This window comes from Pelecanus crispus, chromosome 5, assembly GCF_030463565.1.
Source record: "Pelecanus crispus isolate bPelCri1 chromosome 5, bPelCri1.pri, whole genome shotgun sequence".
NCBI classification, from domain to species: domain Eukaryota; kingdom Metazoa; phylum Chordata; class Aves; order Pelecaniformes; family Pelecanidae; genus Pelecanus; species Pelecanus crispus.
This window is the reverse complement of record NC_134647.1, coordinates 62,370,503-62,393,368: the sequence shown is the minus strand read 5'-3', so window position 1 is coordinate 62,393,368 and position 22,866 is coordinate 62,370,503. Positions and strand designations below refer to the sequence as shown.

Genomic DNA, 22,866 nt, shown 5'->3' with positions numbered 1-22,866 from the left:
TTGGAGTTGAACTAAAAGTGCCGAACACAGTTTTGGGTTTGTAGATTTAACATAATCCATCTTGGTTTGTAATGCTGAGCCCCATTCATAAATGGCATAATAGCCCCAGTCAGTCAGTTTCAATGCATGTGGCTTTAGTGTTAAGCATATAATCTTATATACTGTAATCAATTTACGACCCAAATAGGGTGAGTTCCTGACATGTCGCACACAGTAAGAGCTCTCCTGAACTGAGTAAAGGGCTGTTATGATTTAATGAGGTCCTTTATATCAACACAGCTCCTGCTGAAATGATAGATCATAATGGCTCTTTATTCATGGTCAGAGTGTATAGGAAGGGAAAGAAATTTTGTTCGGCAAATCCTTGGTCAATTACCAGGATTGCTGATTCGCTTTGCAGATTGAGCTGTTTTGGGTCAGCCTAAAGATTTCAGGGTTTTTGCATTGTATTTTCCCATGCTCTCCTTACAATTAATTGGTAATGTTTTGATCTGTGTTGTCACAGGTATCCTCTGAATTATTACATGACAATACTAGTGCTTTACCTAGGTGCTTACGTGTACACCTGCTTACTGTATGCTAAATAATGTAATGTATGTGCTTAAATCAAGTTCCAAGGAAATAACTAAACTTTGCAGAAGGAACTCTCTTCCAAGAAAGCTGAAAATACACAGGCCCTCATGGCAATTGAGCATGAAACACGGGATGCCTGATTATATGATTAGAGGCCTAACTGGCCCTTAGTCTTTTGGATTTATCTCTTTCTCTCTATATATAAAAATTAAAAAAAAGTGTGTGTGCATATATGTGTATAGAACTATATAGCTTTTAGAATTTTTGGGGGGTAAATACACATGTTCTCTCTCTCTCATATGCATATATTGATATTTTCAGACAGGATTTAGGAGTGTGTTGAGAAATACAGATGTAAAAGAGGTGCAGTAGATACTGTTAGATTATTTTTTATTAATCCTGTTATGGGATATGTAATTGTATTAAACATACATCTCATCAGCAAAATAATCCCGTTGTGACAAATCTGATGGCAGCATAGAGGGATTAATTTCTTCACTGCAGGAAGCTCAAATTGGCAAGTGGCCTCCAATGGCCAATGATAAGATGAGCCAATGGAGGAACAGTGGAGCATGCAGCACAGCTGGGAGCAGCGAAGCAGCTGGTAACAGGAATGCTGCCTTGCATTCACAGAGGCACATTAACACCAGAAGAGTAAATACTGAAATCAGGCAGTTATATTTTTGTACATTCACATTCTGATTTATATTTAATATGAGAGTCTTTGACAATGACAATATTGTAGGTCTGCTCTACTATCTGAGAAGGCCTGTATTTTAGAAAAATCCTAAAAATATCTGAGGTGGTTCCTGAACTATGGAAAGCAAACCTGACCTTTTAAGGATTTTCATGCTGGCTTTGTGTTGATCTCTGGAAAACTGTTCCTTTTCAGCAGGTATATAACACCTGTAGCTCCCCTAAGTTACCTGAATGATTGAGGCTGAGCTTATGCATGTTTACATGCTTTACAAATTCAGTCTCTTTATGCGTAGGCGAACTACTGTATCACTGCTACCATTTGGAATTAACTACACTGCTGAGATGGTAAACAAGTTTTTGAGACACTAATCTCTTGCTGAGTTCAATAGGAATAGGATTAGTAACTACTGGAAAGCTTTTTTTTTTTTTTTTTTAATTTATTGTTTTTCAACCCTCCGCCCCCAGTTCTGAATAGCAATTCTCTCAAAATACATGTTCCACTATTACAGTAATGCTTCAGCTAGCATATGATTTCAATGTCCTTGCAGGATTCAAAGGGTTAGATTTTTTTTTTTTCCAAACCCAAACGTCACTCTTCTCTTATTTGGATCTTCTCTCACTTCTACCTGAGGACAATTTTACAATTTTAAAATTTGTGGTGTTTGTCTTTGTGAGACAAGTTACAGAAGCTAGGCCTTTCTAGGTTGCGAGTACTTGTTGCAGTATGTAAATAAGCTGACCTGATGCCTTAAAAAAGTGGGCTGAGTAGAAAGCAGCAGTGTTAATCTAGTTTCCTGAGATTTAATTTACAGGAGCTTGTACGATTCCCTGTTTCCCTTGTGCTGCTGTGTATTGCTTTCACTATAACCTCCAGTGGTTTTCTGCTCATTTAATTCCTGTTTGCCTGGGGATATTAAAGATTATTTTTATCAGAATTTACAAACATCAGTTGTCGGGGGAAGACAGTCAAGGGCTCATTTCTGCCTCTCTCCCCTATAGTCATTAATAGTAATTAAGAAGTAGGAAACTTAGAAATGCAACTGAAAACAACAATAGATAATAATATTCTATTGACATATGCTATTATATTTTTTTTGTTCAGATTCTAATGCCAATGGATTTTTTTTTCCTTTTTTTCCTCTTCTGTGTAGCTGAAGTCCTGTACTTCCCTCCTAAGATACTGACCAGTGTGGGTTCTAACGTTTCCTTTCATTGCATCTATAAAAACAAAACAAAGATTGTAGTGTCCAAGAAGATTGTTTGGTGGCTGAATTTAGCAGAAGAAATCCCAGAAAGTCAGTATACGCTTGTGAATGATCGCGTAAGCAAAGTTACTCTTTTCAACTTGAAAGCAACAAAACCTAGAGGAAATTTCTTCTATAACGCATTGTACTGTTGTCATCAAAATAGGGAATGTCATCATAGATACGCTGAATTATATGTAGTAGGTAAGACTCCAGATGATTTTAAATTACAATTTTGGTGCATTTTAATAGTAAGGTCAGAATATTCCATTTTAAAGTCCAGTTAGGTTTTATTGAGCAGTTATGACTTGTAATGCATGTTTTTTGTAGAAACAATTATATTTTGATTAATAAACTTTCAATGTGTTTTAATTAGATGTGAATATCAACATCACATGTGAAACGGATGGGTACTTAACTAAAATGACTTGCAGATGGTCTGCAAACCCAGACACATTGCTTCTGGGGAGTTCCTTGCAGTTAAGATACTACAGGTACGTATAGCTTTTAATTCACTCTTTATGTTTGGAAAGCATTGCTCTGGAAATAGTGTTACATTTGTAAGCTGGACTTTTTCCCAACTGGAACTCCAGAGGTATTAACTACGTGTGCAGAAAGGGGACCATAGGTAGAATCATAGAATCATTTAGGTTGGAAAAGACCTTTAAGGTCATCGAGTCCAACCATTAACCTAACACTGCCAAGTCCACCACTAAACCACATCCTTAATACCCAAGTATGTAACGTGGATTCTGTTTACAATGTTCTTCAGCATTTGTAAAACCTGTAGATGCAGTTTGGAAGGCAGTTCTCTTAAAGTAGCTGTGTTTGCTTGTATCAGTTGTAAAAATTATTCTTCTAGTTGCTCGCATCTACACATTGTAAGGAAATAAGGAAAAAAAAACATTCACAGCGAGAGTGACTGAGCCCTGGAGCAGTGGCTCAGAAGGGCTATAGAATCTCTGTCCTTGGAGACTTTCAGGTCTTGACTGGACAGGACCCTGGGCAACTTCATCTGACTTTGAATGTAACCCTGCTTTGAGTCGGAGGTAGGACTCGAGACCTCTTGAGGTCTCCATCCAATCTTCGATTTTTCTATGATTCTGCATCTTTTTTTCTATATACAGACAGTAGATAAAAACACAGGGATGGAATTTAATTCATTCCAGATGGAAAAAAATCTTGCTTATAAAGAGAGAATCAAATCTTAGTTCATAAAGGGAATATTGCTTTGTGAAGGTAACATCTTTGGTGGCTAGAGCAATTCTTAGTTTTCATGGTTTTGGTCAGGTGTTTTGGCCTAGCTTGTTTACAGATAGTTGGTTTAATTTTGTCTGTCTTTTGGACAGAGCAGGAGAACTGGGGTGTGGTGTGGAGCAAGCACATTATTGTTTGAAAAATACAAAACTAATTATTAAATCAGTGGTATGATCATCCTTATCTTCATTCATGTGCACAAATAGTGCCTGTGATAATATTGTTTTACCATGAAACTAAAAAATCCCTTTGAGTTACTAATACATTGAGCTTGAGAGTTTCCTAGAAGTGTGTTAGTCTTTATATAAACAAGATGGACAGACAACCCTTCCTGAGAAAAAATCTTTAGTTTTACTGCTCTGCTGGACTGGATATGCAAAAGTTTTGGCAAACAAGCTTAAATCAGCTCTGAGGGCCTAATCCTTTGGAAGGCTGGACTGTCTTAGCTGTTGGAGGTGGACTGAAGTTTTGAACCATGATTGGTACCAAGCTGAATATTTCTCAGGATTTTGTGGACTGGAGCAATAACTAGAATGCTTGAGATTTCAAGTGGAGGCTTTTAGGGCACGATTAGTGACTAGCTGACTGCTAAGGTAGGTTTTGTTTTGACTGTCTTCACAAATATGAATATAACGAGTGTCCTGCTGAGCAGGGAGCTTGAAATAAAAACCATGCTGCTCTTGCCAGGTTTTTTATTCCCATTTTTTCACTGTTCAGGTTTAGCTAAAAATGTTGTTTTCTAGTACGAAGTGATAATCTGTACATTTCTTACAGTGTTCCTGCTAGATCAAACAGTGAACACTAATACAGACTGAAAATGCTTCCCAGATGCTAATATTTACTGTGATCTTTATTTTTGTTTGGTTTGCTAATAGTAAGGGCTGAAAAGGGTGGGGGGGAAATCATGGGGGACCACACAAATGTACTGACTACCAAAAAGTTGAAGTATAAGACATTTAAAAATTTGTAGTTATGAAAACACATTTGCATAAGATCCCATTGCATATCGGGAGCAAAAATACAAAATGAACTTGAATGTTTACAAGCTTGAAACCAAATGAAATGGTCAGGTTTTTTAATTGCCCAAGCTTGATTGTAAGAGGCACTGTAAATACGCTGGAGTTGCTAGTATTTACTTAGACATAGGTCCACAGGATGAAAGTTGGAGGTTAGATGTGTTGCATCGACATCAGACTCGTCAGGTTTTCCAGAAGCACACAGCTATTCTTCTTAGTTACTGATGCAGTCACATTTTATAGATGAAATCCAACTGTCTACAGTAATGTGGTGTGATAGCTTTGCTGTTGGTGTCTTGTTTTGGTTGGGTTGTTACTACATCTTCCTCTACAGTCAGTGCTGCCAACAGAAACAGCACAGAAATGATCATCCTGTAAAAACAAAATGCTAAGCTGAACCTTCAAAGCACAAGGCAACAGTTTAATCAGTATCAGCTATGTTGACAGGAAAAGGAGAGATTCAGCTAAGTGTAACTTTTGTGGTTCAGCTGAATAACTAATACCCTATCTAGCCACTCTCACCACAAGTCTGAGCTGTGCAGAAGCTTAGGAGAAATCTGAAAACTTTCCTTTCCATCACTGGTAAGATATCCAGTGCCATTTTATCCAGAGTCCAGGCCTCCTCTCTTCTGTTGCCAGATGCGATACTGGCTGTAAGTGGGATTTTAATACCACCCTCCAGAATTGATATTGTTATGTGATTTCCATCTCCTGGAGACTTCGCTGTACATGTCCAGTTGGTCCATGTGGCAGCTTTCCTCTGGATGCCTGTTGGTATTTTGAAAGTCATATTCCTGTCTGGAGTAATTTCTTGGCAGGAGATCTGCCTTGCTATGTTTATGGCTAATACATACCACTCAAGAAGCATGATTTATGAGTATTTGGAGATGCCTGCTCTTGTCGTACCTGTTTCTTCCTGTTGTTAGTCTCTTATCAAAAGATTTTGCACTGGGGAGAGCCTTCATGTCCTACTTTTTTCAGGCCAAGAGCCAAAGTTTTAAGGAGTAACACTGCAGTGTTACTTATCCATTTAGTGCAGAGTCAAGTTCAAGATCTGTCCAAATAATAACCAGAAAACCCCAGATGGTTCCAGTGACACCATTTGTTTTATTGCCTTCAGAGTTCTATTTTACTGATGCCATGAGCAGCTTATAGTTTGCAATGTATTAGCTGAATGTTTTTTTTTTCTCTTTTAAGGAGCAGAATTTATTGTTCTGACTTTCCAAATACTTCTCCAAAATCAGAGGTGAAAGAATGCCATTTACAGAAGAATCATTCTTATGAGTGCACATTTCAGCCTATTTTTCTTTTATCTGGATATACCATGTGGATAGAGTTTAAGCACTCACTAGGAACACTTGAATCCTCACCAACTTGTGTCGTTCCAGCAGATGTGGGTAGGTCAAGATTTGTGCACGTCTTTCTTCACTTGTGACCTTGGATTTCATTCCTTATATGGTGTAGGTAAAGTACTTCTTCATAGCATTTTAAATAAATTTGATTGTGGAAAGAACATAAACCACACAAGAACTTTGATACTGTCTTCTAAAAGACATTGGATTAAATGTTATTTCCATACATTTTGCTTGGCACAGGAGCAGATTGTAACTGCAGCTAATACCTATAAAATGAAACGTCCAGTTTTGCATGTTTATCCTCTTGGGTGTTTTGCAAAGACATCTACAGAAAATGCAACTATTATATTTAAAAAGGCAGTCTAATTTTTAAGATTCTCGGTTATCTAATTTTTCTGAAGTCTTCAGTTGTTAAGTTTATACTTTGATACAGTGTAGCACTATATGTATTACTTACACACTTTTATATTAGTTTAAAATCACAGGGACTGTTCATGCTCTTGCATGTTTTTGCAAAGTTTCTTCTGTGACACACAGAGCACTTAAGTTTGTTTAAAAGCAAGAGGCAGGAAGAGTGTTTGAGTGTTTTCAAACACTGTAAAATGTGCAAAGCATGTCTTACCTGGTCTATGACTCAGAGCATTCATTGGGCTATTTTTGACACAAATGCAAACATATGTAGAGAGCAAACATGGCAGCTAGACCGCAGAAGTGCTACATGAAATAAAGCAGAATAAAATACATCTATGATGTGTGTGTGGAAGCATGCATACAGAGAACATAAATTAAATCAAACTATCCTTCGCATTTCAAAGTTTAAAGAGAGTAAGCAAACATGAATGTCACAGGAAGGAAAGGCAAAGTTCAGTGCATTATAGCTAAGTGGGGTATGGGAATTATTATTACTATTAATTTGGTGGCCTTGTAGTTTTCAAGGTTGCTTCTGTCTCATTCAAAGAGGATTGTTTGTGTCTTTTTGACAAGCAAGTTCGCTGATTAGCAGAGAACTATTGGCAGCCTTGGGCATCAGAAAGGAGGGTGGTGTGAGGGATGGCAGGTAGGGATCCTGCACTTCTGCTGCTTAGACAATTTGCCAAGAGAACCTGGCACCTTGTCAGCATGGCAGCTGTAGTGTTAGTCTGTGTCGGGCATGTCTGTGCTCTCAGTTGGCTGGGCCCTTTTGGGGAAAGGTGGTGGCTTTATACAGTGCTGCCCAGTGAGGAATTCTAGCAGAATTTTAGAAGTCTGGTTTATTCAAGTCATCACTTTAAATAAAAAGCAATGAATAGAACTGACCTACACTGCATGAAAGGTACTCTGTATCATAGTAAAACAAAGCATACTCATTCTAGCACCATCCTAAATTTAAAGCTTATTTCATTTTTTTTGTTGTTTCTCCTCACTCACCATCTATTAGTCAAAACAAGTTTATTCTAACTTTTTGCTTTGTTAACAAAATAGGGCTTTGTGACATTCACGTTCAGTCTGCTGGAGCAGCTCAATTTTGGTGGGATTTCCTATTAGTAAAATAAAAACTTAATGTAGTATTTCCATTAATCATTTCATAATGTCTGTCACAGTCTTTTATAGGAGCTGCCTTTCTGGGCCATGTGTGCTGCTGCTTTCCACAGTGGCGCACCCTGTTAGTGCCAGGCTATGTCTTTTGCTGCTTGTACCAGGAGAGGTACCAGGTGCTAGCACCAATAGATGCTATTGTGGTTTAAAATAAAAATAAACCTGCCCATGGATTTTTTTTTTTTTTAAATATTTGTTCTATAAGAAACTTTGATTTTTGATATTTCAACTTAAGATTTTCTTTGGTAATTTTAGTTTGGGTCAAAATAGGAATGAATTTCCTGTTAGACAAACATTGCCTTTCTCAGTCAGCAACGCTTTTGTCTGCAGTGAATGGGCCAGCCAGCCTGGATTGGTGAATTGTTATGTTTGCATTATAGTCCAGCTTTACTTGGAATAGCAGAGGCCACAGTGTGTTACCTGCCACCCTCAGGACAGAAGAAAGTAAACCATGATGATTGGATTTAATGAGAAATGTCAGTGCAGACATTACAGTAACTTTTTTTTCTTTCAATTTTGTAGTGAAGCCGCTTCCTCCCTCCAATGTTAAAGCAGAAATCACCAGGAATGTTGGGCTGCTGAATGTGAGCTGGACAAACCCAATATTTACAAACGATGATCTTAAATTTCAGATTCGGTATGCTGTGAACAGGGAAGAAATTACATGGGAGGTACTGTCTTTTTTAATGTAGGTTGAAGCATGAATTGTTGCAGTACTCTCATTTAGTGTGTTAGCTGGGTTTTGTGGAATTTGCGGCATGCAATGAATCACGGTTATAAGCATTTGCATTATCTAGCAAAGGAATATTACTGATTAGGCCACTTTCTCATTGGATTCATTTTCAGGAATTTTGACTCTAACAGATGCCTGAACAGCCTTTTGTTCTCACTCTAAATATTTTGACTTCTGTTACAGCTTTATGAAGTTTCAAACGCACCAAGATCAGCTGTGATAAAAGTTCAGAAACTTTGTGTTGAGTATGTTGTTCAGGTCCGGTGCAGAGAACTGGATGGATCAGGTTACTGGAGCAACTGGAGCAGACCAGCCTATACGCTTGTAAAAGATATCAAAGGTATGTGTGCTTTCAGAGTGCACTCTGATGGTCTGTCCAGTTTCAGACTGTGGTGTGACGCTGTTCTTTCAAAACTGTGTCATCTTGCAGCTCCCTTACAAGGCCCTGAGTTTTGGAGAATTATTATTGAAGATCCAGCAAGGAGGCGGAAGAATGTTACACTCCTGTGGAAGGTGAGAACAATTACGTTTTGGTCTTTCAGTTTGATCCAAAAACCATTGGTAGAATTGCCAAAAGGGAGTATGATAAGCACATACTGCCCTGGAAGGCAAACTTGGGCAGTCACTGTTTATGGGACTTCATGTGCACGGCACTTGGGATATGACTTCTTCTGTGTTACTGTCTCTTGCTTGGCTAATACTAGAGGCAAGTAGAGGTTGCTGGTGAATATTCATTGTAATAGCGTGATACAAGGTGAGATGGTTTGTACTTTACTCCTTTCCCTTTCTGTTTTTATTCTCTGTAATCTTTTCTGCACCTAGCTGGCACACATTGACCTGATTTTTACCCTAATCATTACTGAGTTTATAGTAATGTAGTAGGACAAAAACTTTATAATAGTGCTGTGTGATTGCTCTGGATGAACAGGTAGGTGAGGCTCAGCACAGGCCTACAATGGCAACAGGCGTATTTCCAGACTTAGGAAGCTCACAGGCCAGCCTTCCTAAGTGAGCTGATTTTTGTACAGTGGACCCATCTGAGATTGCAGTCAGATTGTTCTTGTGCAGGTCCAGGTGCATGCACCACAGCCACGTTGAACTGCTTGTGGTGCTGCATCACAGCCGTGAGGAACATCCCATTATTCCTGAAGTCTTATAGTCCTTGCTGCTTCAGGAGAGCCCTCAGATCTCTGGGCAGGCTGCAAGCTTCCTTGCCTATGTGTGGAGACCAGACCTGCTGTCTGAGCTGTACTGATGCAGCTGAAGTGTCAGTGCTGTGTGACATGTTCATGTCAGCCTACACTTTCAGTGTTAGTTATACAAATGCTATGAAACAGAGACTTAACCTGCAATTCATTCTAATACTCAGAAAAAAGAATAACATGGAATCAAAGAGATGCTGTCTTCAGCTGCCAAGTTCTGCTGGCCAAGACCTCTGAGCAGAATGTGCCACTGACTCCTAGACAGCTGCCTGTATAAACACCACTGCAACTGCATGTAAACTGGGCAAAGCTATGTTAAAAGGTTAACGCAGGACACAGGAAAAAAAGTACATCAGTGACCGCCCACTCCTGTTTGTTTAGTATGCAAACAGTCATCTGTCTGTTTTTTCAATCCTGAAAAATACTAACCTAAAACAATGAGTTACTATAGGAGTCTGAAAGGTTGTATTTCCTTGTCCCCCCGCCCTCCCTTCACTGGAAAGGTAGCAAGTGTGTCAGGTCTTGCAGAGAGAGATGGAAGAAATTAAGTCTTTAAATGGACTACAGTGCCTTTGCTAAAAGGACGGTAGCCAGTCTATAGCATATCTTTTATTGGGTCGTGTTTTCTTGTAATTGGAACAGTGCCTTCTGCCCAAATAACAATTGTTTTTCGAAATCAAAGACTGGGAAATTTATTAATGCCAATGTTTGCTGCAGCCACTGATGAAGAATCATTCACTGTGCAGTGTGAGCCGATATGTTATAAAGCATCAGACATCAGGAAACACCACGTGGTCAGAGTATGTTGATAATGGCACTACCTGTTCATTTCCATGGACTGAACCCACACATACCATTACAGTTTTAGCCATGAATTCAATTGGAGTTTCTTCAGTTAATTTTAATTTAACTCTATCACAGCAAATGAGCACAGGTAAGAACACCAATTAGTAACCATTTTGAGATGTGGAAAATGCTAGGAATCCTTGTGATGCTTTTGGACAAAACTTGCTTTGTAATAAAATTCCCTCTGTTAGAATAAAAACTGTTTTATGGTGGTATGTTCAGCTATATATGGGAAACAGATTCTGTATCTCACCAACCAAACACACCAACCAAACACTATTTGAAAAATGAAATTTCCATCGCCATGAAAATCTTAATGATCTTTGGGTTGGGAAAAGAGTTGTGTTTAACTGGGCTGTCTTCCCTCCGCTAACAGACTATAAAGTAATTAATCAAAGAAAAATAAAATCTTGCTGTAGAACTGATGTTTCATCTACTTTGTCTTGGGAACACCCAACATTCCTGCTAGGGAATGTTTTGTTGTTTCCAGAATGAAATATGGTCTTGTTTCTCTGTCTGCTCACCTGACGGACTGCCAGAGTACATAGTTTTCAGAGGTTTGGCTTTACTTTCTAAGCAGCCTCTTCATTGATTCAGCTGCACTCTGCTTTATTAATAAAATAAAGGCTATTGCTTTTGAATACTTCATTTGTGTAACATTCATATGCAAATATATGTTGTGGAAACATTACTGCTGTAATGCAATTTTTAAAGCATTTTTATGGATAAAATTCTTTCTGCTATTGTGTGTAAGCGTAGTCTGGAAACCCTGTGGTTGGTAGCAGATGTAATGGGAAGCATTTGTCTGACGGGATTGTTATCTTGGTGCATTACTTGAGAGGTTCAGTAGGATTTAGCTTACAAGGCTCTCAATGAGTGCTTTACTAGCTAGATTATGCCAGTTCAGTTGTTGATAATTTTTTGGTTAAGGAGTGATAATTAAGGAGGTGCACATGAGAATCAGGATGTTTGTTTGATGTCTGGTAAGAAACTTGATCTGTTTAGTGTTCGAGACTAGTAGGTGTAAACCAAGCTTTGCTGGCTTAGAGAGAAATATGTTTGCTTATGTGAACTAAAGATCAGGCTTTATTATATAGAAGATAATTAAACAAGTAAGTGATAAAGTGCTGAAACTGTAGCAGTCATTCGTGTGCACGTAGTTTATAGTGTACCCCTCTCCTGCTAACCCAGCTCTCATCTCAGCTCTGTCTGAGCTCATGTAATTCACGGCTGTTTTCTCCTTGTTCTGTCAGTGAATGTTGTGCAGTCTCTTAGTGCTTACCCAGTGAACAGCACTTGTGTGATTTTGATTTGGACACTTTCACCTCAAATACATGTGATAACATCTTTTATTATTGAATGGAAGAACCTTAACAAAGAAGAGGAGATGAAATGGGTGCGAGTTCCTCCAAATATTAGTAAATATTATATTTATGGTGAGTGTGCATTTGAAAATATAATATTTTAGGTTAATTGTTATGGAACAGAAAAATGTAGCGTTACTGAGCTCTCGGATTCCTTTCCTCCCCCTGCCTCTGATGGCTTTTATGGTAAGGACCAGTAGAGCAATTCTTGATTGTTATTAGAGGACTGACTGTAAAGGATTGACTGTTGCCTTAATAATCAGGTTAACAAAGAGTGAAGTTGAAGTGTGTTCATTTTTTGGCAATGCAATAAAATTAGTTCTGGAATATTGACTACACCGGCTAATGATTTAAGTTCGTATGTGCATTCCATTTGCATTTTGGCTTTAATCTTAAGAAATTTTTACAATAGCTCCATAAAGGTGTTAATTCCATGACAGAATAATGCTGGATTATCCAGTGTAATTAAAACTATTAATCTCCTGATATTAAAGTATGTATCTATAAAAGATGGCTTTCATTATTCCCCTCTCTGGGATGATCTGAACTCTGATATGTGACCAGAACCTCTGTGGAAGTAATTGTTTAAAAGTAGGATAATAGTTTTGATTCAAAAGGCTGATTTCCTCTTTCCAGATCACTTTATTCTGATTGAGAAGTACCAGTTCAGCCTGTACCCTGTGTTTGCTGGAGGAGTTGGCAAATCCAGAGCAACGGATCAGTTTACCAAAGGTGACTTGTAGGATCTTTCTCCATGTTATTTATGAAATAGGAGCTTGTAAAAGTAAACTTTAAATGCAGGAGAAGTCTGTATCTTATCAGAAGAAAATGTCAGTAATAAAGTAGTTGTAATATAACTATAAACAGTGATCTAGACTTCAGTTGCTTTAATTTGAAAACTCTGTGGGATTAGTTGAGTGAGGGACCTGAATTCCCATGCATCTAACTTAATAGCTGAGATCCTAGGTCCCTGTGATTCTTCATTCTCCATTCGTGGACTATTCTCTTATTTCAAGTGCTCTCATTTCATTTCCTAATAGCAAGGGAGCAGTGGGCACCTCCCACAGGGATGGAGGAGTCACCTCAGTACTTAAAATGATTCCTTCCTCTTTGTCTGTTTGTTCTCAAGGTAAAGGTTTGTTGATGTGCAATAAAACTGGTTTTTTGTGTTTAAGCTGTTGTGTCTACTGTTTGTTGTTTCCCTATTGCAGACTATTTGTTCACAGACAAATTATTTTACTGCATTATTATCTGAATTCCTTTTATTTCCAGGTGGATATGAAAATGAGAATAATGCCAGCCTCTATGTGGTTCTGCCAATAGTTATTTCAACCTCAGTTCTGTTGCTTGGAGCATTGCTGGTTTCGCACCAAAGGTAAGCTGTTCATTGTCACATAGAAGTCCCAGAAGGCCTTCAGAAGAAGGTGATGCAGCTTAGGTGATGCCTGTCTGCTGAACTGGTGGTCAGAGTCTTTCTGGGGAAAGCCAGGAATTCTTTTTATCGTATATTTGATGTACTGTACTGAAAGGCAGTGGACTGTGGAATACAGCACCAAGAATTAAAGTGTCTTGAGCGCACAGGCTTGTTACCTTGTGCAAGTCAGACCATTGCCCTTTCGGGTCTGGTGTCCTTGCAGTAGGGTGATGATCAGTGCTGTTCATTTTCACTGGGAAGTAGCACTTCAGCCTGTACCCCATACTCCTTACTTCTGCAGCGTGATTTGTGGGCAAGTTAACGAGTGTCATGTGCTTTGAATTTGTAAAGCACTCTTGAGTTCCATATTTAATTGTCATCTCAAACTAAGGTCTGAAGTAAAAGCCAATTGAAAAAGATCCCTCTGAGTTTTGTGGAAGGTGGGTTGGGGTCGTATTCAGCAACGACTGCCTGTACTTTTTACATTTTTGCAAAACTGCCACCTGGTATGTCACTTCTTTCTTTCTTTATTTTTTCCTAATAAATTTTAGCCATCTGTAATATCTAAAATGATTGTTTCATTGTCATAGTGTTCTGGATAAATAAAATTGCACAGATTCCTTTTCTGACATAGCAAAGGTGAATGACAGCAGTACAGAATATATGAGAACAGTACCAACTCCAGAATTTACCTAATATTTCAGAATGAAGAAACTGTTTTGGGAAGATGTTCCAAACCCCAAGAATTGCTCCTGGGCACAAGGAGTTAATTTTCAGAAGGTGTGTATTTCCCTGGTGATGCTTCCTCCCCCACCCCATGGGTCTGACTGCTGCTTGCCCAGTACTGAACTCTACCTATTGGTTAGACTAGACCCTATGTGAATTACTGAACAAAGCAACTGGGAGCCTCTGAGGTTGGAAATACAGCAGTTCTCTCAGCTGTAGAAAGCCTATACCTGGAAACAGGCCAGGACCAGAGACCACCATCTCTTTTGAATGCAGGGTTTGTTTTAAATTCCAGGGCAATTAGTAAATCGGTTGTAGAGTCCCATAGGTATAATACATATGCACCTCAGTGAGTGCCACCTGTGTGTATCAAAGGCCAAATTCTTTGCTGGGGTGAGCTGCTTCTCCATTTGGCACGTGAATCGGGAGCTATGACAAGTAAGAGCCTTTACGTGGACTTAGCCGGTTTGCACCAGCAGACAAAAGTTTCTCATGGTCCCAGAGTTCGAGAGTGTGTAATCATTGAGACAATAATCTAAATTCAGGCCTGTTATTTCTAAAAGAAAAAGCATCTAATGGCAGAAAAATTTTCAGGTATTTAGTTTGCTTTCTCAGTGAAGGCTTCTTTTCTCATCTTTTATTTTATTTCATTTAAACAGAGAATGGACATTCTTTGAAGTCTAATCATGGTCACTGCCTGCTGAACCACTGGGCCAGCTCCCAGGCTTCCTATACAGAATTGTTAGAAGATTTTTCTATTTATATTCAGAAGACAGGAAGCACAGATCCAATACAATGCTGATTTGTTTAAATATAACGAATCCTGGAAGTAGCTCTGTCAAAAATCTAAAATGCCCTCACAAAACTTCGGAGCAAGTGCCATATTACAGACCAAAACATGGTTTGTCACTTGCACAGGCAGAAGCACTTACTTTAGATTTGGCGTTTTTAACTTCTGTTTTACTGCCCTATTGACTAATGCTGTGACTGGCAAAGGGCTGAATCCTCTCAAGCTCTGGCTTTCAAAAGGAGTTGAAAGAGCCCAGCCCTTCCCAGGATGCAGCTGTGGAAGTAGAGATGTTAGACTGGTTTGGGATTTATCCAGCTTGAGTGCAAGACCTGCCCAGTTATTGACTTCACTTGAAAGTTAGTTTTTATTCTAATTGAGTATTTGTTCTAAATGAGAGCTAGCTTGGGACTTTCCGCTGACTTCAGGCACATCAAAATGATCAAACCTCATATTTGCACAAGCACTTGGTTGTCCCATTATGGTCTTTTGAACTTTTTACATGCATTTGGGTGCAGCAGCAACTCAGAGAATGCAGAAACTGGGTGTGTGTTGTGCCTTACTGGTTCTTCGTTTGCTTGCTTGCTTTTGCCTGAAAATACCAATGTGCATGTTATTTGTATCGTTTCTTCATTTGTTATCATTTAAACATGCAGCCACATCAATGCAGATGCCCGAATAATCTCTAACATTAGATCTGTGTTTGAAAAAGCAAGCCAGAAATCCTCAAGGAAAATCTGATTTTGGTGGTGTTAGGGCAGTTTCTGCTTATTTTTTGACTTACAATTCTTTGTGGCTTTTTAATGCGCTAAAGTACGTGATTCTCAGATACACCATGCTGTATGTTTTAATGTTAAATGAAGCTCCTGGAAATCCTTCTGTTGGGGAAGATGCAGTTGTGGTCGGATGGAGGGAAGAGTGGGTGTTCTCCAGCCTTGCGGCAGCGGTCACGCTGGCTGGCGTTAGCAGAGCCTGTGCCTGTGGCTTGGTCTAGAAAGCTAAGCATGTTTTACTTGCGCAGTTTGTTAAATCCCAGACCAGTCTGACATGTCTGCTTCCACGGCTGCGTCCTGGGAAGGGCTGGGCTCTTCAAACAGCTGTTAATTGCAGGAGCATAAGTTGCACCGGTGCACCTGTGTTTGTCTATTTAATCTTTTCATCTATAGCAAAAGGAGCTCATGACAATCCTCACTGCCCCTGATTGCAAAGGTGCATGAACTTCGCGTGTTGGATTTAGCACGTTGGAAATGATTCTCCTCACCGACTGGTAGAGCTGAAATGAGTGTATTAAAGTTGATGAAGTTTTAATTAGGGAAGGGGGTTAAAGCTCACACCCTGGTGATGCTGCTCCATATTCATATGCCTTGTTCCATAATTAATGGAAAAGAAATGATGCATGCAATATGAAAGAAATTGAAGTTTGACATGAGTTTTGCCAGCTTGTTATGCAGTAGAAAGCATGCCTCTTCCGTACGTTGTACTAATCTTACTGGTTAATGTAAATGGCACTGAAAGCAGAGTGTCTGTCCTCAGATTAGCATGCTCATCTCTCACTCGCCTCATGAGTGTCCAAGGCCAGAACACATTCTTTGAAATCGTGTGTTTAGGGCCAAATCCTGCTTTTGTATGTGCGCATGGAATTTCCAGTAGAAAAAGGAGTGTACGCTACTTGTATGGTATTTTTCCTTAGTTGTAAAAAGCATTGATTACCTAAATAGCCTATATACCACTACTGGAAAGTTCTGATGTCTTTTGGAAGGCATTTGATGTAGAACTCCTGGCTTGTCCTGGTACATATCAATGTTAAATCCTTGAATCAACATCTGACCGTTACTTTGTATATTCAATATAGCGTATTTGGTACTCCAGAACTGCATTTCTAGAGTATTATTTTATCCTGATTGAATTGGTCACAGAAACAAGAGGTTAAAATCATCATCTAAACCAGGCAAGTCTTGCATCTAGACTCTGTCTTGAGAGCCTTTACATGTATGCAGAATGTCAAAATCATAAAAAATCCTCTTATTTGCTCAATAAAATAGTAAATAAAAAAGCTTTAGGACCTAATGTTGGAGAAATTACTTAAACACAACTACAGATGTTTTACAGGGAAATTAATATCAGTCTTGCAAAGACTCATGCATATCTAAATTGCCCTACTATGTCCATCAGCTGATTTGCAATGTGTAAAGGCATATGTGAAAGTCAAAATCTGGTCATGGCAGAATTAGGCTGATAGCATATTTTGATATATCTGTGTTAAGCAACTAGAATGCAAAGTAACTTTGACCTTAACCTGTCTCAGGCCTGGTAACTGGCTTACAGCTCAGAGGTAGCCTGTGGCTTATGAGATAAATAGAACTTAAAACCTAGACTGAACAGGAGAGCAAAATACGATGTTGCTTGAAACTCCTTGTTTGTTTGGGTCTTGTTTCATCTGGTCAGCAGAGTTTGGGAACTGGTGACCTGAGACTGTGATTTTTCTCCCGAGTTTTATGGAACTGCTTTGCTTGTTGTTTAACACAGTTTGTGCCCAAATTATACCATACGTGCATACACTGTGGAAATACAGCGCTATTCACCCAGCTTACTCTGTAATTGCTGAGATGCTATAGTTCTACGTTTTCTCAGGACATTGGATTATGCGTTGTATTTGATTAAATCTCTGACATGTTTTAATAAGTGATGTGTCTGAGTTGACAGATGGTGGCCTTTGCCAAAGAATATTCCTGTCTTTGAATGTGATGTATTTAACCTTTGCAGGCAATAATATCTATATGTTTTCTGTGGTCCCCGTAAGAGCAGATACCGGGGGCTGGGGTGAGGGAGCAAGCAGATTTTGGAAGGAACATAAAGCATCTCCATTGAGGATAAACCAGCTGCTGGTTGTAGGAGGGCAGGTGTATCAGGAGGAAACATGGTTTTCTGGTTGTTCTAAAGCTTTCCGACAATATATGCCTCCCGTTTGAAAATGCCGCTGTGGGCAGTATACACCAACTGGAGTGTCAGTCTGCTTTGGCACAGCAGTGCCTGAGTTCCTGTGTCAATTCATAGCAAGCCTGTGAGAGGGAAGATAGCTTTCATTGGGCAATATAAGTTACGATCATTATGGCTTGATGTATACAGCACAGTAGCAGCCTACAGCTCATTTCAATAGCTGGTTAATTTTATATGTGGTGATTGACATTATTTTGAAGACTAGGAGAGATTCCAGTGTGCGGGTTGGTTTCCGTGTGGGAAGGTGATGGACTTGTGTGGGGCAAGTACCAAAGCGGTTAGAAACCTGCTCGCCAGCTTTGCCATGTGAGGGCATAGGCGTTACTGATAGCTAGTGTAGACTGAAGTAGTAGCCTCAGATATGCAAGTTAGTTTACTCTTTTCTATAATTGTGTACTAGTCTAAGTATTTTGACATGTTCCTAGTTGTTTTGGCAGCTTTCCTGCTGTAAAATATGGTTTGCTGATGTACACAAAATCTGTTTTTATCTATTTGTTTTGTCTTGAATTCATTAGGAAATACATGTTTTTCAAGTGAATTTTCCTTTGTAGCTAGGAGTTCCAGTTTTGCTGTCAGTTCATGCTGTTGTATATTTTACATGCATATATATTAGGTAGTAGTAAAGCATACATTTCTCCAAAATAAGCGTGTGTTTCTCCTCATGCAGATCAACATACAGCTGCTATTCAGATGGGAATGCTCTAAAAATACTACAGAAAGGCTGAATTTGACCGTAAATAATAGAATCCTAGCAGGGAAAGTTACTTTAGTTGACATGTAAATGATAAGTCTATTGTTTATGCAATCTAAATAAAAAGCCAAGGACATCTAAGGGCATAAGACCTTTGTCTGCAAAGCACTTGCATATGTTTTTAACAATACGCACATGTTTATTAATGTTGAAATGAATGGAACCATTCAGTTGCTTCTGTTTCAGCTTAAATGGTACGCTGTCTTGGTTGGAGTACTGAGCACTTCACAGAACGCTTGCTTTGCAGGACTTGACACACAAACAGGTTCTCACTTTTTTTGTCTTGTCCCTCAATGTTCACCTACACACAGACATAAAGAAAAGAGGAAATGTGCTTTAGAGGATTTTCAACTATATATTCTTACTAAAACTATGGGGTTTTTGTCTGTGATTCTTAAAATCAGTAACTTCATACTGAAATAAAGCTATTAAATAATAGATGAGCATTAAAATATATCTTTTCTTCTAGCCTGAAACTTTTGAGCATCTTTTTATCAAGCACCCTGAAGCAATGTCGTTTGAGCCTCTTCTTCTGGAACCAGAAATAGCGCTGGAAGACATCAGTGTTACTAAAGCGTTGAAAAAAGAAGACACACAAGATTTGTTAGTAATTGATTCAATGTTTACAAAAATTCAGGACTCTGAACATGACTCCGCTTGCTCTAGCAGCCATGTCAATAGTAGCAGCTTCTCTGAGAGCTCCCATGATGACCAAACCAGTGGAGAAATTGCAAGGCAGTCCGATATTAAATACGCTACTATTATCAGTAACTCTAGATCAAGTGGGCTTTACGAACAGAAAATGAATCGAAGAAGTTGTTTTGATAGATGCTTCTTAGCTAAAGATTCTTTAGTTACAGGCGCCTTCTCAAGTAGCTCTTGGGAGGTGGGAAATGGGGCATTCCTCATCTTACCTGATCTGCCTGGCAGGCAGCCCAGCAAGATTCTTTCTGTTATTTCTTCAGAGGGATTTTCAGAGCCTTCAGATCAGGATGACACTTTCACAGATGGAAATAGTCCTGAGCGGAGCCTGTATTACCTAGGGATAACATCATTAGAAAAAAGAGAAAATGACATTTTTTTAACAAAAGGTTCCAGGGTGATGTGTCAGTTCCATACAACCGATCTGCTCAAAGATGTGGGGTTTCTTCAGCATACACCTCCTAATTTAAATGCATTTATCCAAAGTAGCCTTAAGTATAAAGCCATTGTGCCATACATGCCGCAGTTTCAGATGACTGCTGCCAAGGTGCAAGAGACCACAGAGAAAAATTCTTAAGTCATCACACCATAATTTGATACTCTTTAATTTTTTTTTTTTTTTTTTTGGTGTTGATATGTTCCCCTGTTTTTCCCTCTCCTGACTTCTTTCAGGAGCTCTCCTGTTTTGAAGCTGGGTAACTGGTTGTATATTTCAGTACCAGGATTTTAGTAGGAAGAAATGCCATTTCTTGACCTAATTTTCAAATGTGGGGACTTTCTTTAGAGACTCGATTGTATTCAAGTTAACCTCTGGTGCCAAATTATCTATTGTTGATGCCTGTTAGGTGTATGTCTGAGCACCCCCGTGAAGAACTCCACTTGAAATTGGACTTTGTGCCATAGGCATTCAGGTGAGAGGATGGGATGTGATCCGGATCAGTCTGTGCTCACGCTCTGTCCTCAGGCTCTGCGCTAGGCTGCGGTCTGGCCCCAGGGCAGAGCCTTCGACAGATTTGTAAGCCCTCTGTAGCTGCAGCTGGCTGCCATGAACATACAGGGCCACCACATTGCTCATCTGCAGGCAGAGCACAGCAGCACCTTCCAGGTGTCATCAGCAATGACAAGAGACTGTTCCTCCAGCTGGGGAGAGGTAGAAGAGTCGGGGCTTTTGCAGGCCTTGTGGTGGAGATTCCCAAACGCTCCTCGAGGGCTGGGAAGGATTCAAGCAATACACGTCAAATGAACACAGCTCCTTGTTCATGCATTGACTAAGTGCCCCCTTCCACTCCCCGTGTGGATTGCACCAGTCCTGTAGCAGTGGGCTTCTTTCAATTCATTGTTGTCAAACATGACCGTGTTTCCCACAGGGGTGAGCACAGTGTGTCTGTTGGCAGTACAGACCCATACGCACATTTCTTCTCTCCATTTAGGAGTAAAGTATCTCTTCAAACGCGTCAGCAAACTGTGCTGAAAGAGCTTGTTCTTGTTTTAGGGTTTGTTTGGGGACCCCAGGGGCAAGATAGAAAGGAGTGACCTAACATGTAGATTGAAGTATGTGTGGTGTTTTGGCGGGGAAAAGCTCGACTGTGTCATTTCACTGGGAACGATTTGGGACACTGAGTGCTACAGACTGAGTCGACCTGGATGCGCTGCAGCCACTGGATGCTCAGAAAGACTGCCAGGTTATGATGCATCGGTATCTGCTTGGACCGGTGGTAAATGGATGCACTGTACAAATACCAAATGTATTTGTTAGGCTTTTTTTTTCCCTCCAAAATCCTCATGTATTTATTGCTTAGCTGATGTCTGTGTTAAATTGAGCCTGTGAATACACAGATGGTCCGCATGAAAAACCAGTCAGAACGCTGTATTTCAGCTGTTGAAAGGGAGGCCCTGACCAATGACGGCACTCTTGGGGCTGCTGATACGAGGTCTCTTTTAAAGCAAATTGAAAATATTCATCAGTAGCATCAAAGAGCTGTAAAAGCAACTGTGAAGTCAGAGACGTGCTGAACAGTGCATCTGTATATAAAACACTCCCTGAAGAAGTAATGGTTGCAGTACCTGAAGACTTATGGTACTGCAAGAGGAGGAAGAGAATCAAAATTCTTGTGGCTACGTTAATTGTGGGGTGTTATCCAGGTAAAATGATGTACTTGGAAGTAAAACGTCCGCATATTTGTTGTGGAACATGAGATTCTAGTACAAAAGGTACTGCCATAAAACTAACATCTCTTCCAAACCCCTTTCCTAAGAGCCTACAGTAGAAAAGGCAGTAATTTGATCCAAGGATCCTGTATTTTTGATCTTTGGTGAGCTAGCCTGTCTGTATGGGCTTGGAGAAGTTGGTTTGCCTGCACAAGCCCTGCTCCACTCAGCTGAAAAGCTTCAGATGAGAGGAAAATTAGATCTTGCGTCTCAGCTGTATTTTCTGGGATAAGCAGGTAAAGAAAACCACACTTATTTGCAAGCCAAATATATTTTTTTGTACTTCATAGTTAGTAAATATTTTTGTATATGTGCCTTTTCAAATAACTATTTTGAGGAGCTAAGAATGATGAATATATTGTGTATTCCAAAGCTAAATTTATGTAAAACTTACATAGGCAATTAAAAACAAAAGGGCAAAACCCAGCAACAATAGTAAATAGGAGGAGATGTGTGGAAACATGTTGATATATTAGTGATAAGAAATCCTATGGAACAAAAAGGGACCAAAGCAAGTATTTATCTGCACTTTGAATGTAAGACAATCTTTATCAAAAAACCCACCACTTTTTCTCAAACAAGCTGCTAACCTGGCTCTTGCTGGGTGTCTCTCTGGATGTTGAATATGACACAAGTCCAATGTACTTGGTTCAAAAATATTATGTGTGGCGAGGGCAATTAAAACATGGTTTGTGTTAGTAACCAAAACTCCTTGTCACTTGAAAATGCGATTGAAGGCTGCAGGGACAAACCTTGAAGTCTTGAAAAGGTTCCTGTAGAGTTCCAGGAGTAAAGCTGTGATTAGCACCCAGCTGAATGCTAAACTTCATCTGAAAAAAGAAATTCACTCCTGCCAGCACGTGAACTTCATGTGGCACAACCTCCAGGGTCCTAAGAGTGTCCCGGGAATGGACTCGGGTGTTGGATTCTGCCTCTCCTGATGGTTTGTCCACCAGATCCAACATCCCCTGAAGTTTGAAGATGCAGGGAGGCTAGCGCAAGTCGGCTGCCCCACCAAACCCGCCCCAGCTAATGCCGCAGGGATCCCTCGTGGTACAACTGAATTTGGGGTGGAAGACCTAGATTCCTGCACGTCAACCTTCTCCTCTTGTTAATCTGGGATGCAGAGGTAATGTGAAGTATTGAAATGCAGTGTTGTGACAGCTGCCATACTATAACCGTACTGCCCTCTGTTCAGAGGCGAGACTCCCCTCCCAGTGCCCCAGCAGCACACCCATCTGCTGAAACTTCTTGCTGTTGGGAAGTGAAAAGGGTAGTGCAGTTCTCTGTAGACTGGAATAATAAACACGTGGTTCATCATCAGGTTTGGATTTCTTTAATTACAGTGTCCAGAAAAATTACGTAGTTGTGTTGGAAGATCATCTGTCTCAAGAAAGGAAAAGGTCACATTGATTTT

General features: G+C 39.7%; 1 protein-coding gene across 1 annotated transcript in view; it reads left to right on the top strand.

Moving 5' to 3' along the window:
* LEPR (leptin receptor) overlaps positions 1–19,818 on the top strand; it is a 34,443-nt gene extending 14,625 nt beyond the window's left edge. The window contains exons 7-18 of the mRNA XM_009481591.2: positions 2,424–2,720; positions 2,893–3,010; positions 5,987–6,186; positions 8,242–8,390; positions 8,636–8,792; positions 8,883–8,965; positions 10,372–10,588; positions 11,754–11,936; positions 12,501–12,596; positions 13,137–13,239; positions 13,983–14,058; positions 19,009–19,818. Of these exons, the coding sequence (XP_009479866.1) occupies positions 2,424–2,720; positions 2,893–3,010; positions 5,987–6,186; positions 8,242–8,390; positions 8,636–8,792; positions 8,883–8,965; positions 10,372–10,588; positions 11,754–11,936; positions 12,501–12,596; positions 13,137–13,239; positions 13,983–14,058; positions 19,009–19,818 (2,489 nt within the window). The remainder of the gene's footprint in view (positions 1–2,423; positions 2,721–2,892; positions 3,011–5,986; positions 6,187–8,241; positions 8,391–8,635; positions 8,793–8,882; positions 8,966–10,371; positions 10,589–11,753; positions 11,937–12,500; positions 12,597–13,136; positions 13,240–13,982; positions 14,059–19,008) is intronic.
* Positions 19,819–22,866: the final 3,048 nt, after the last annotated feature.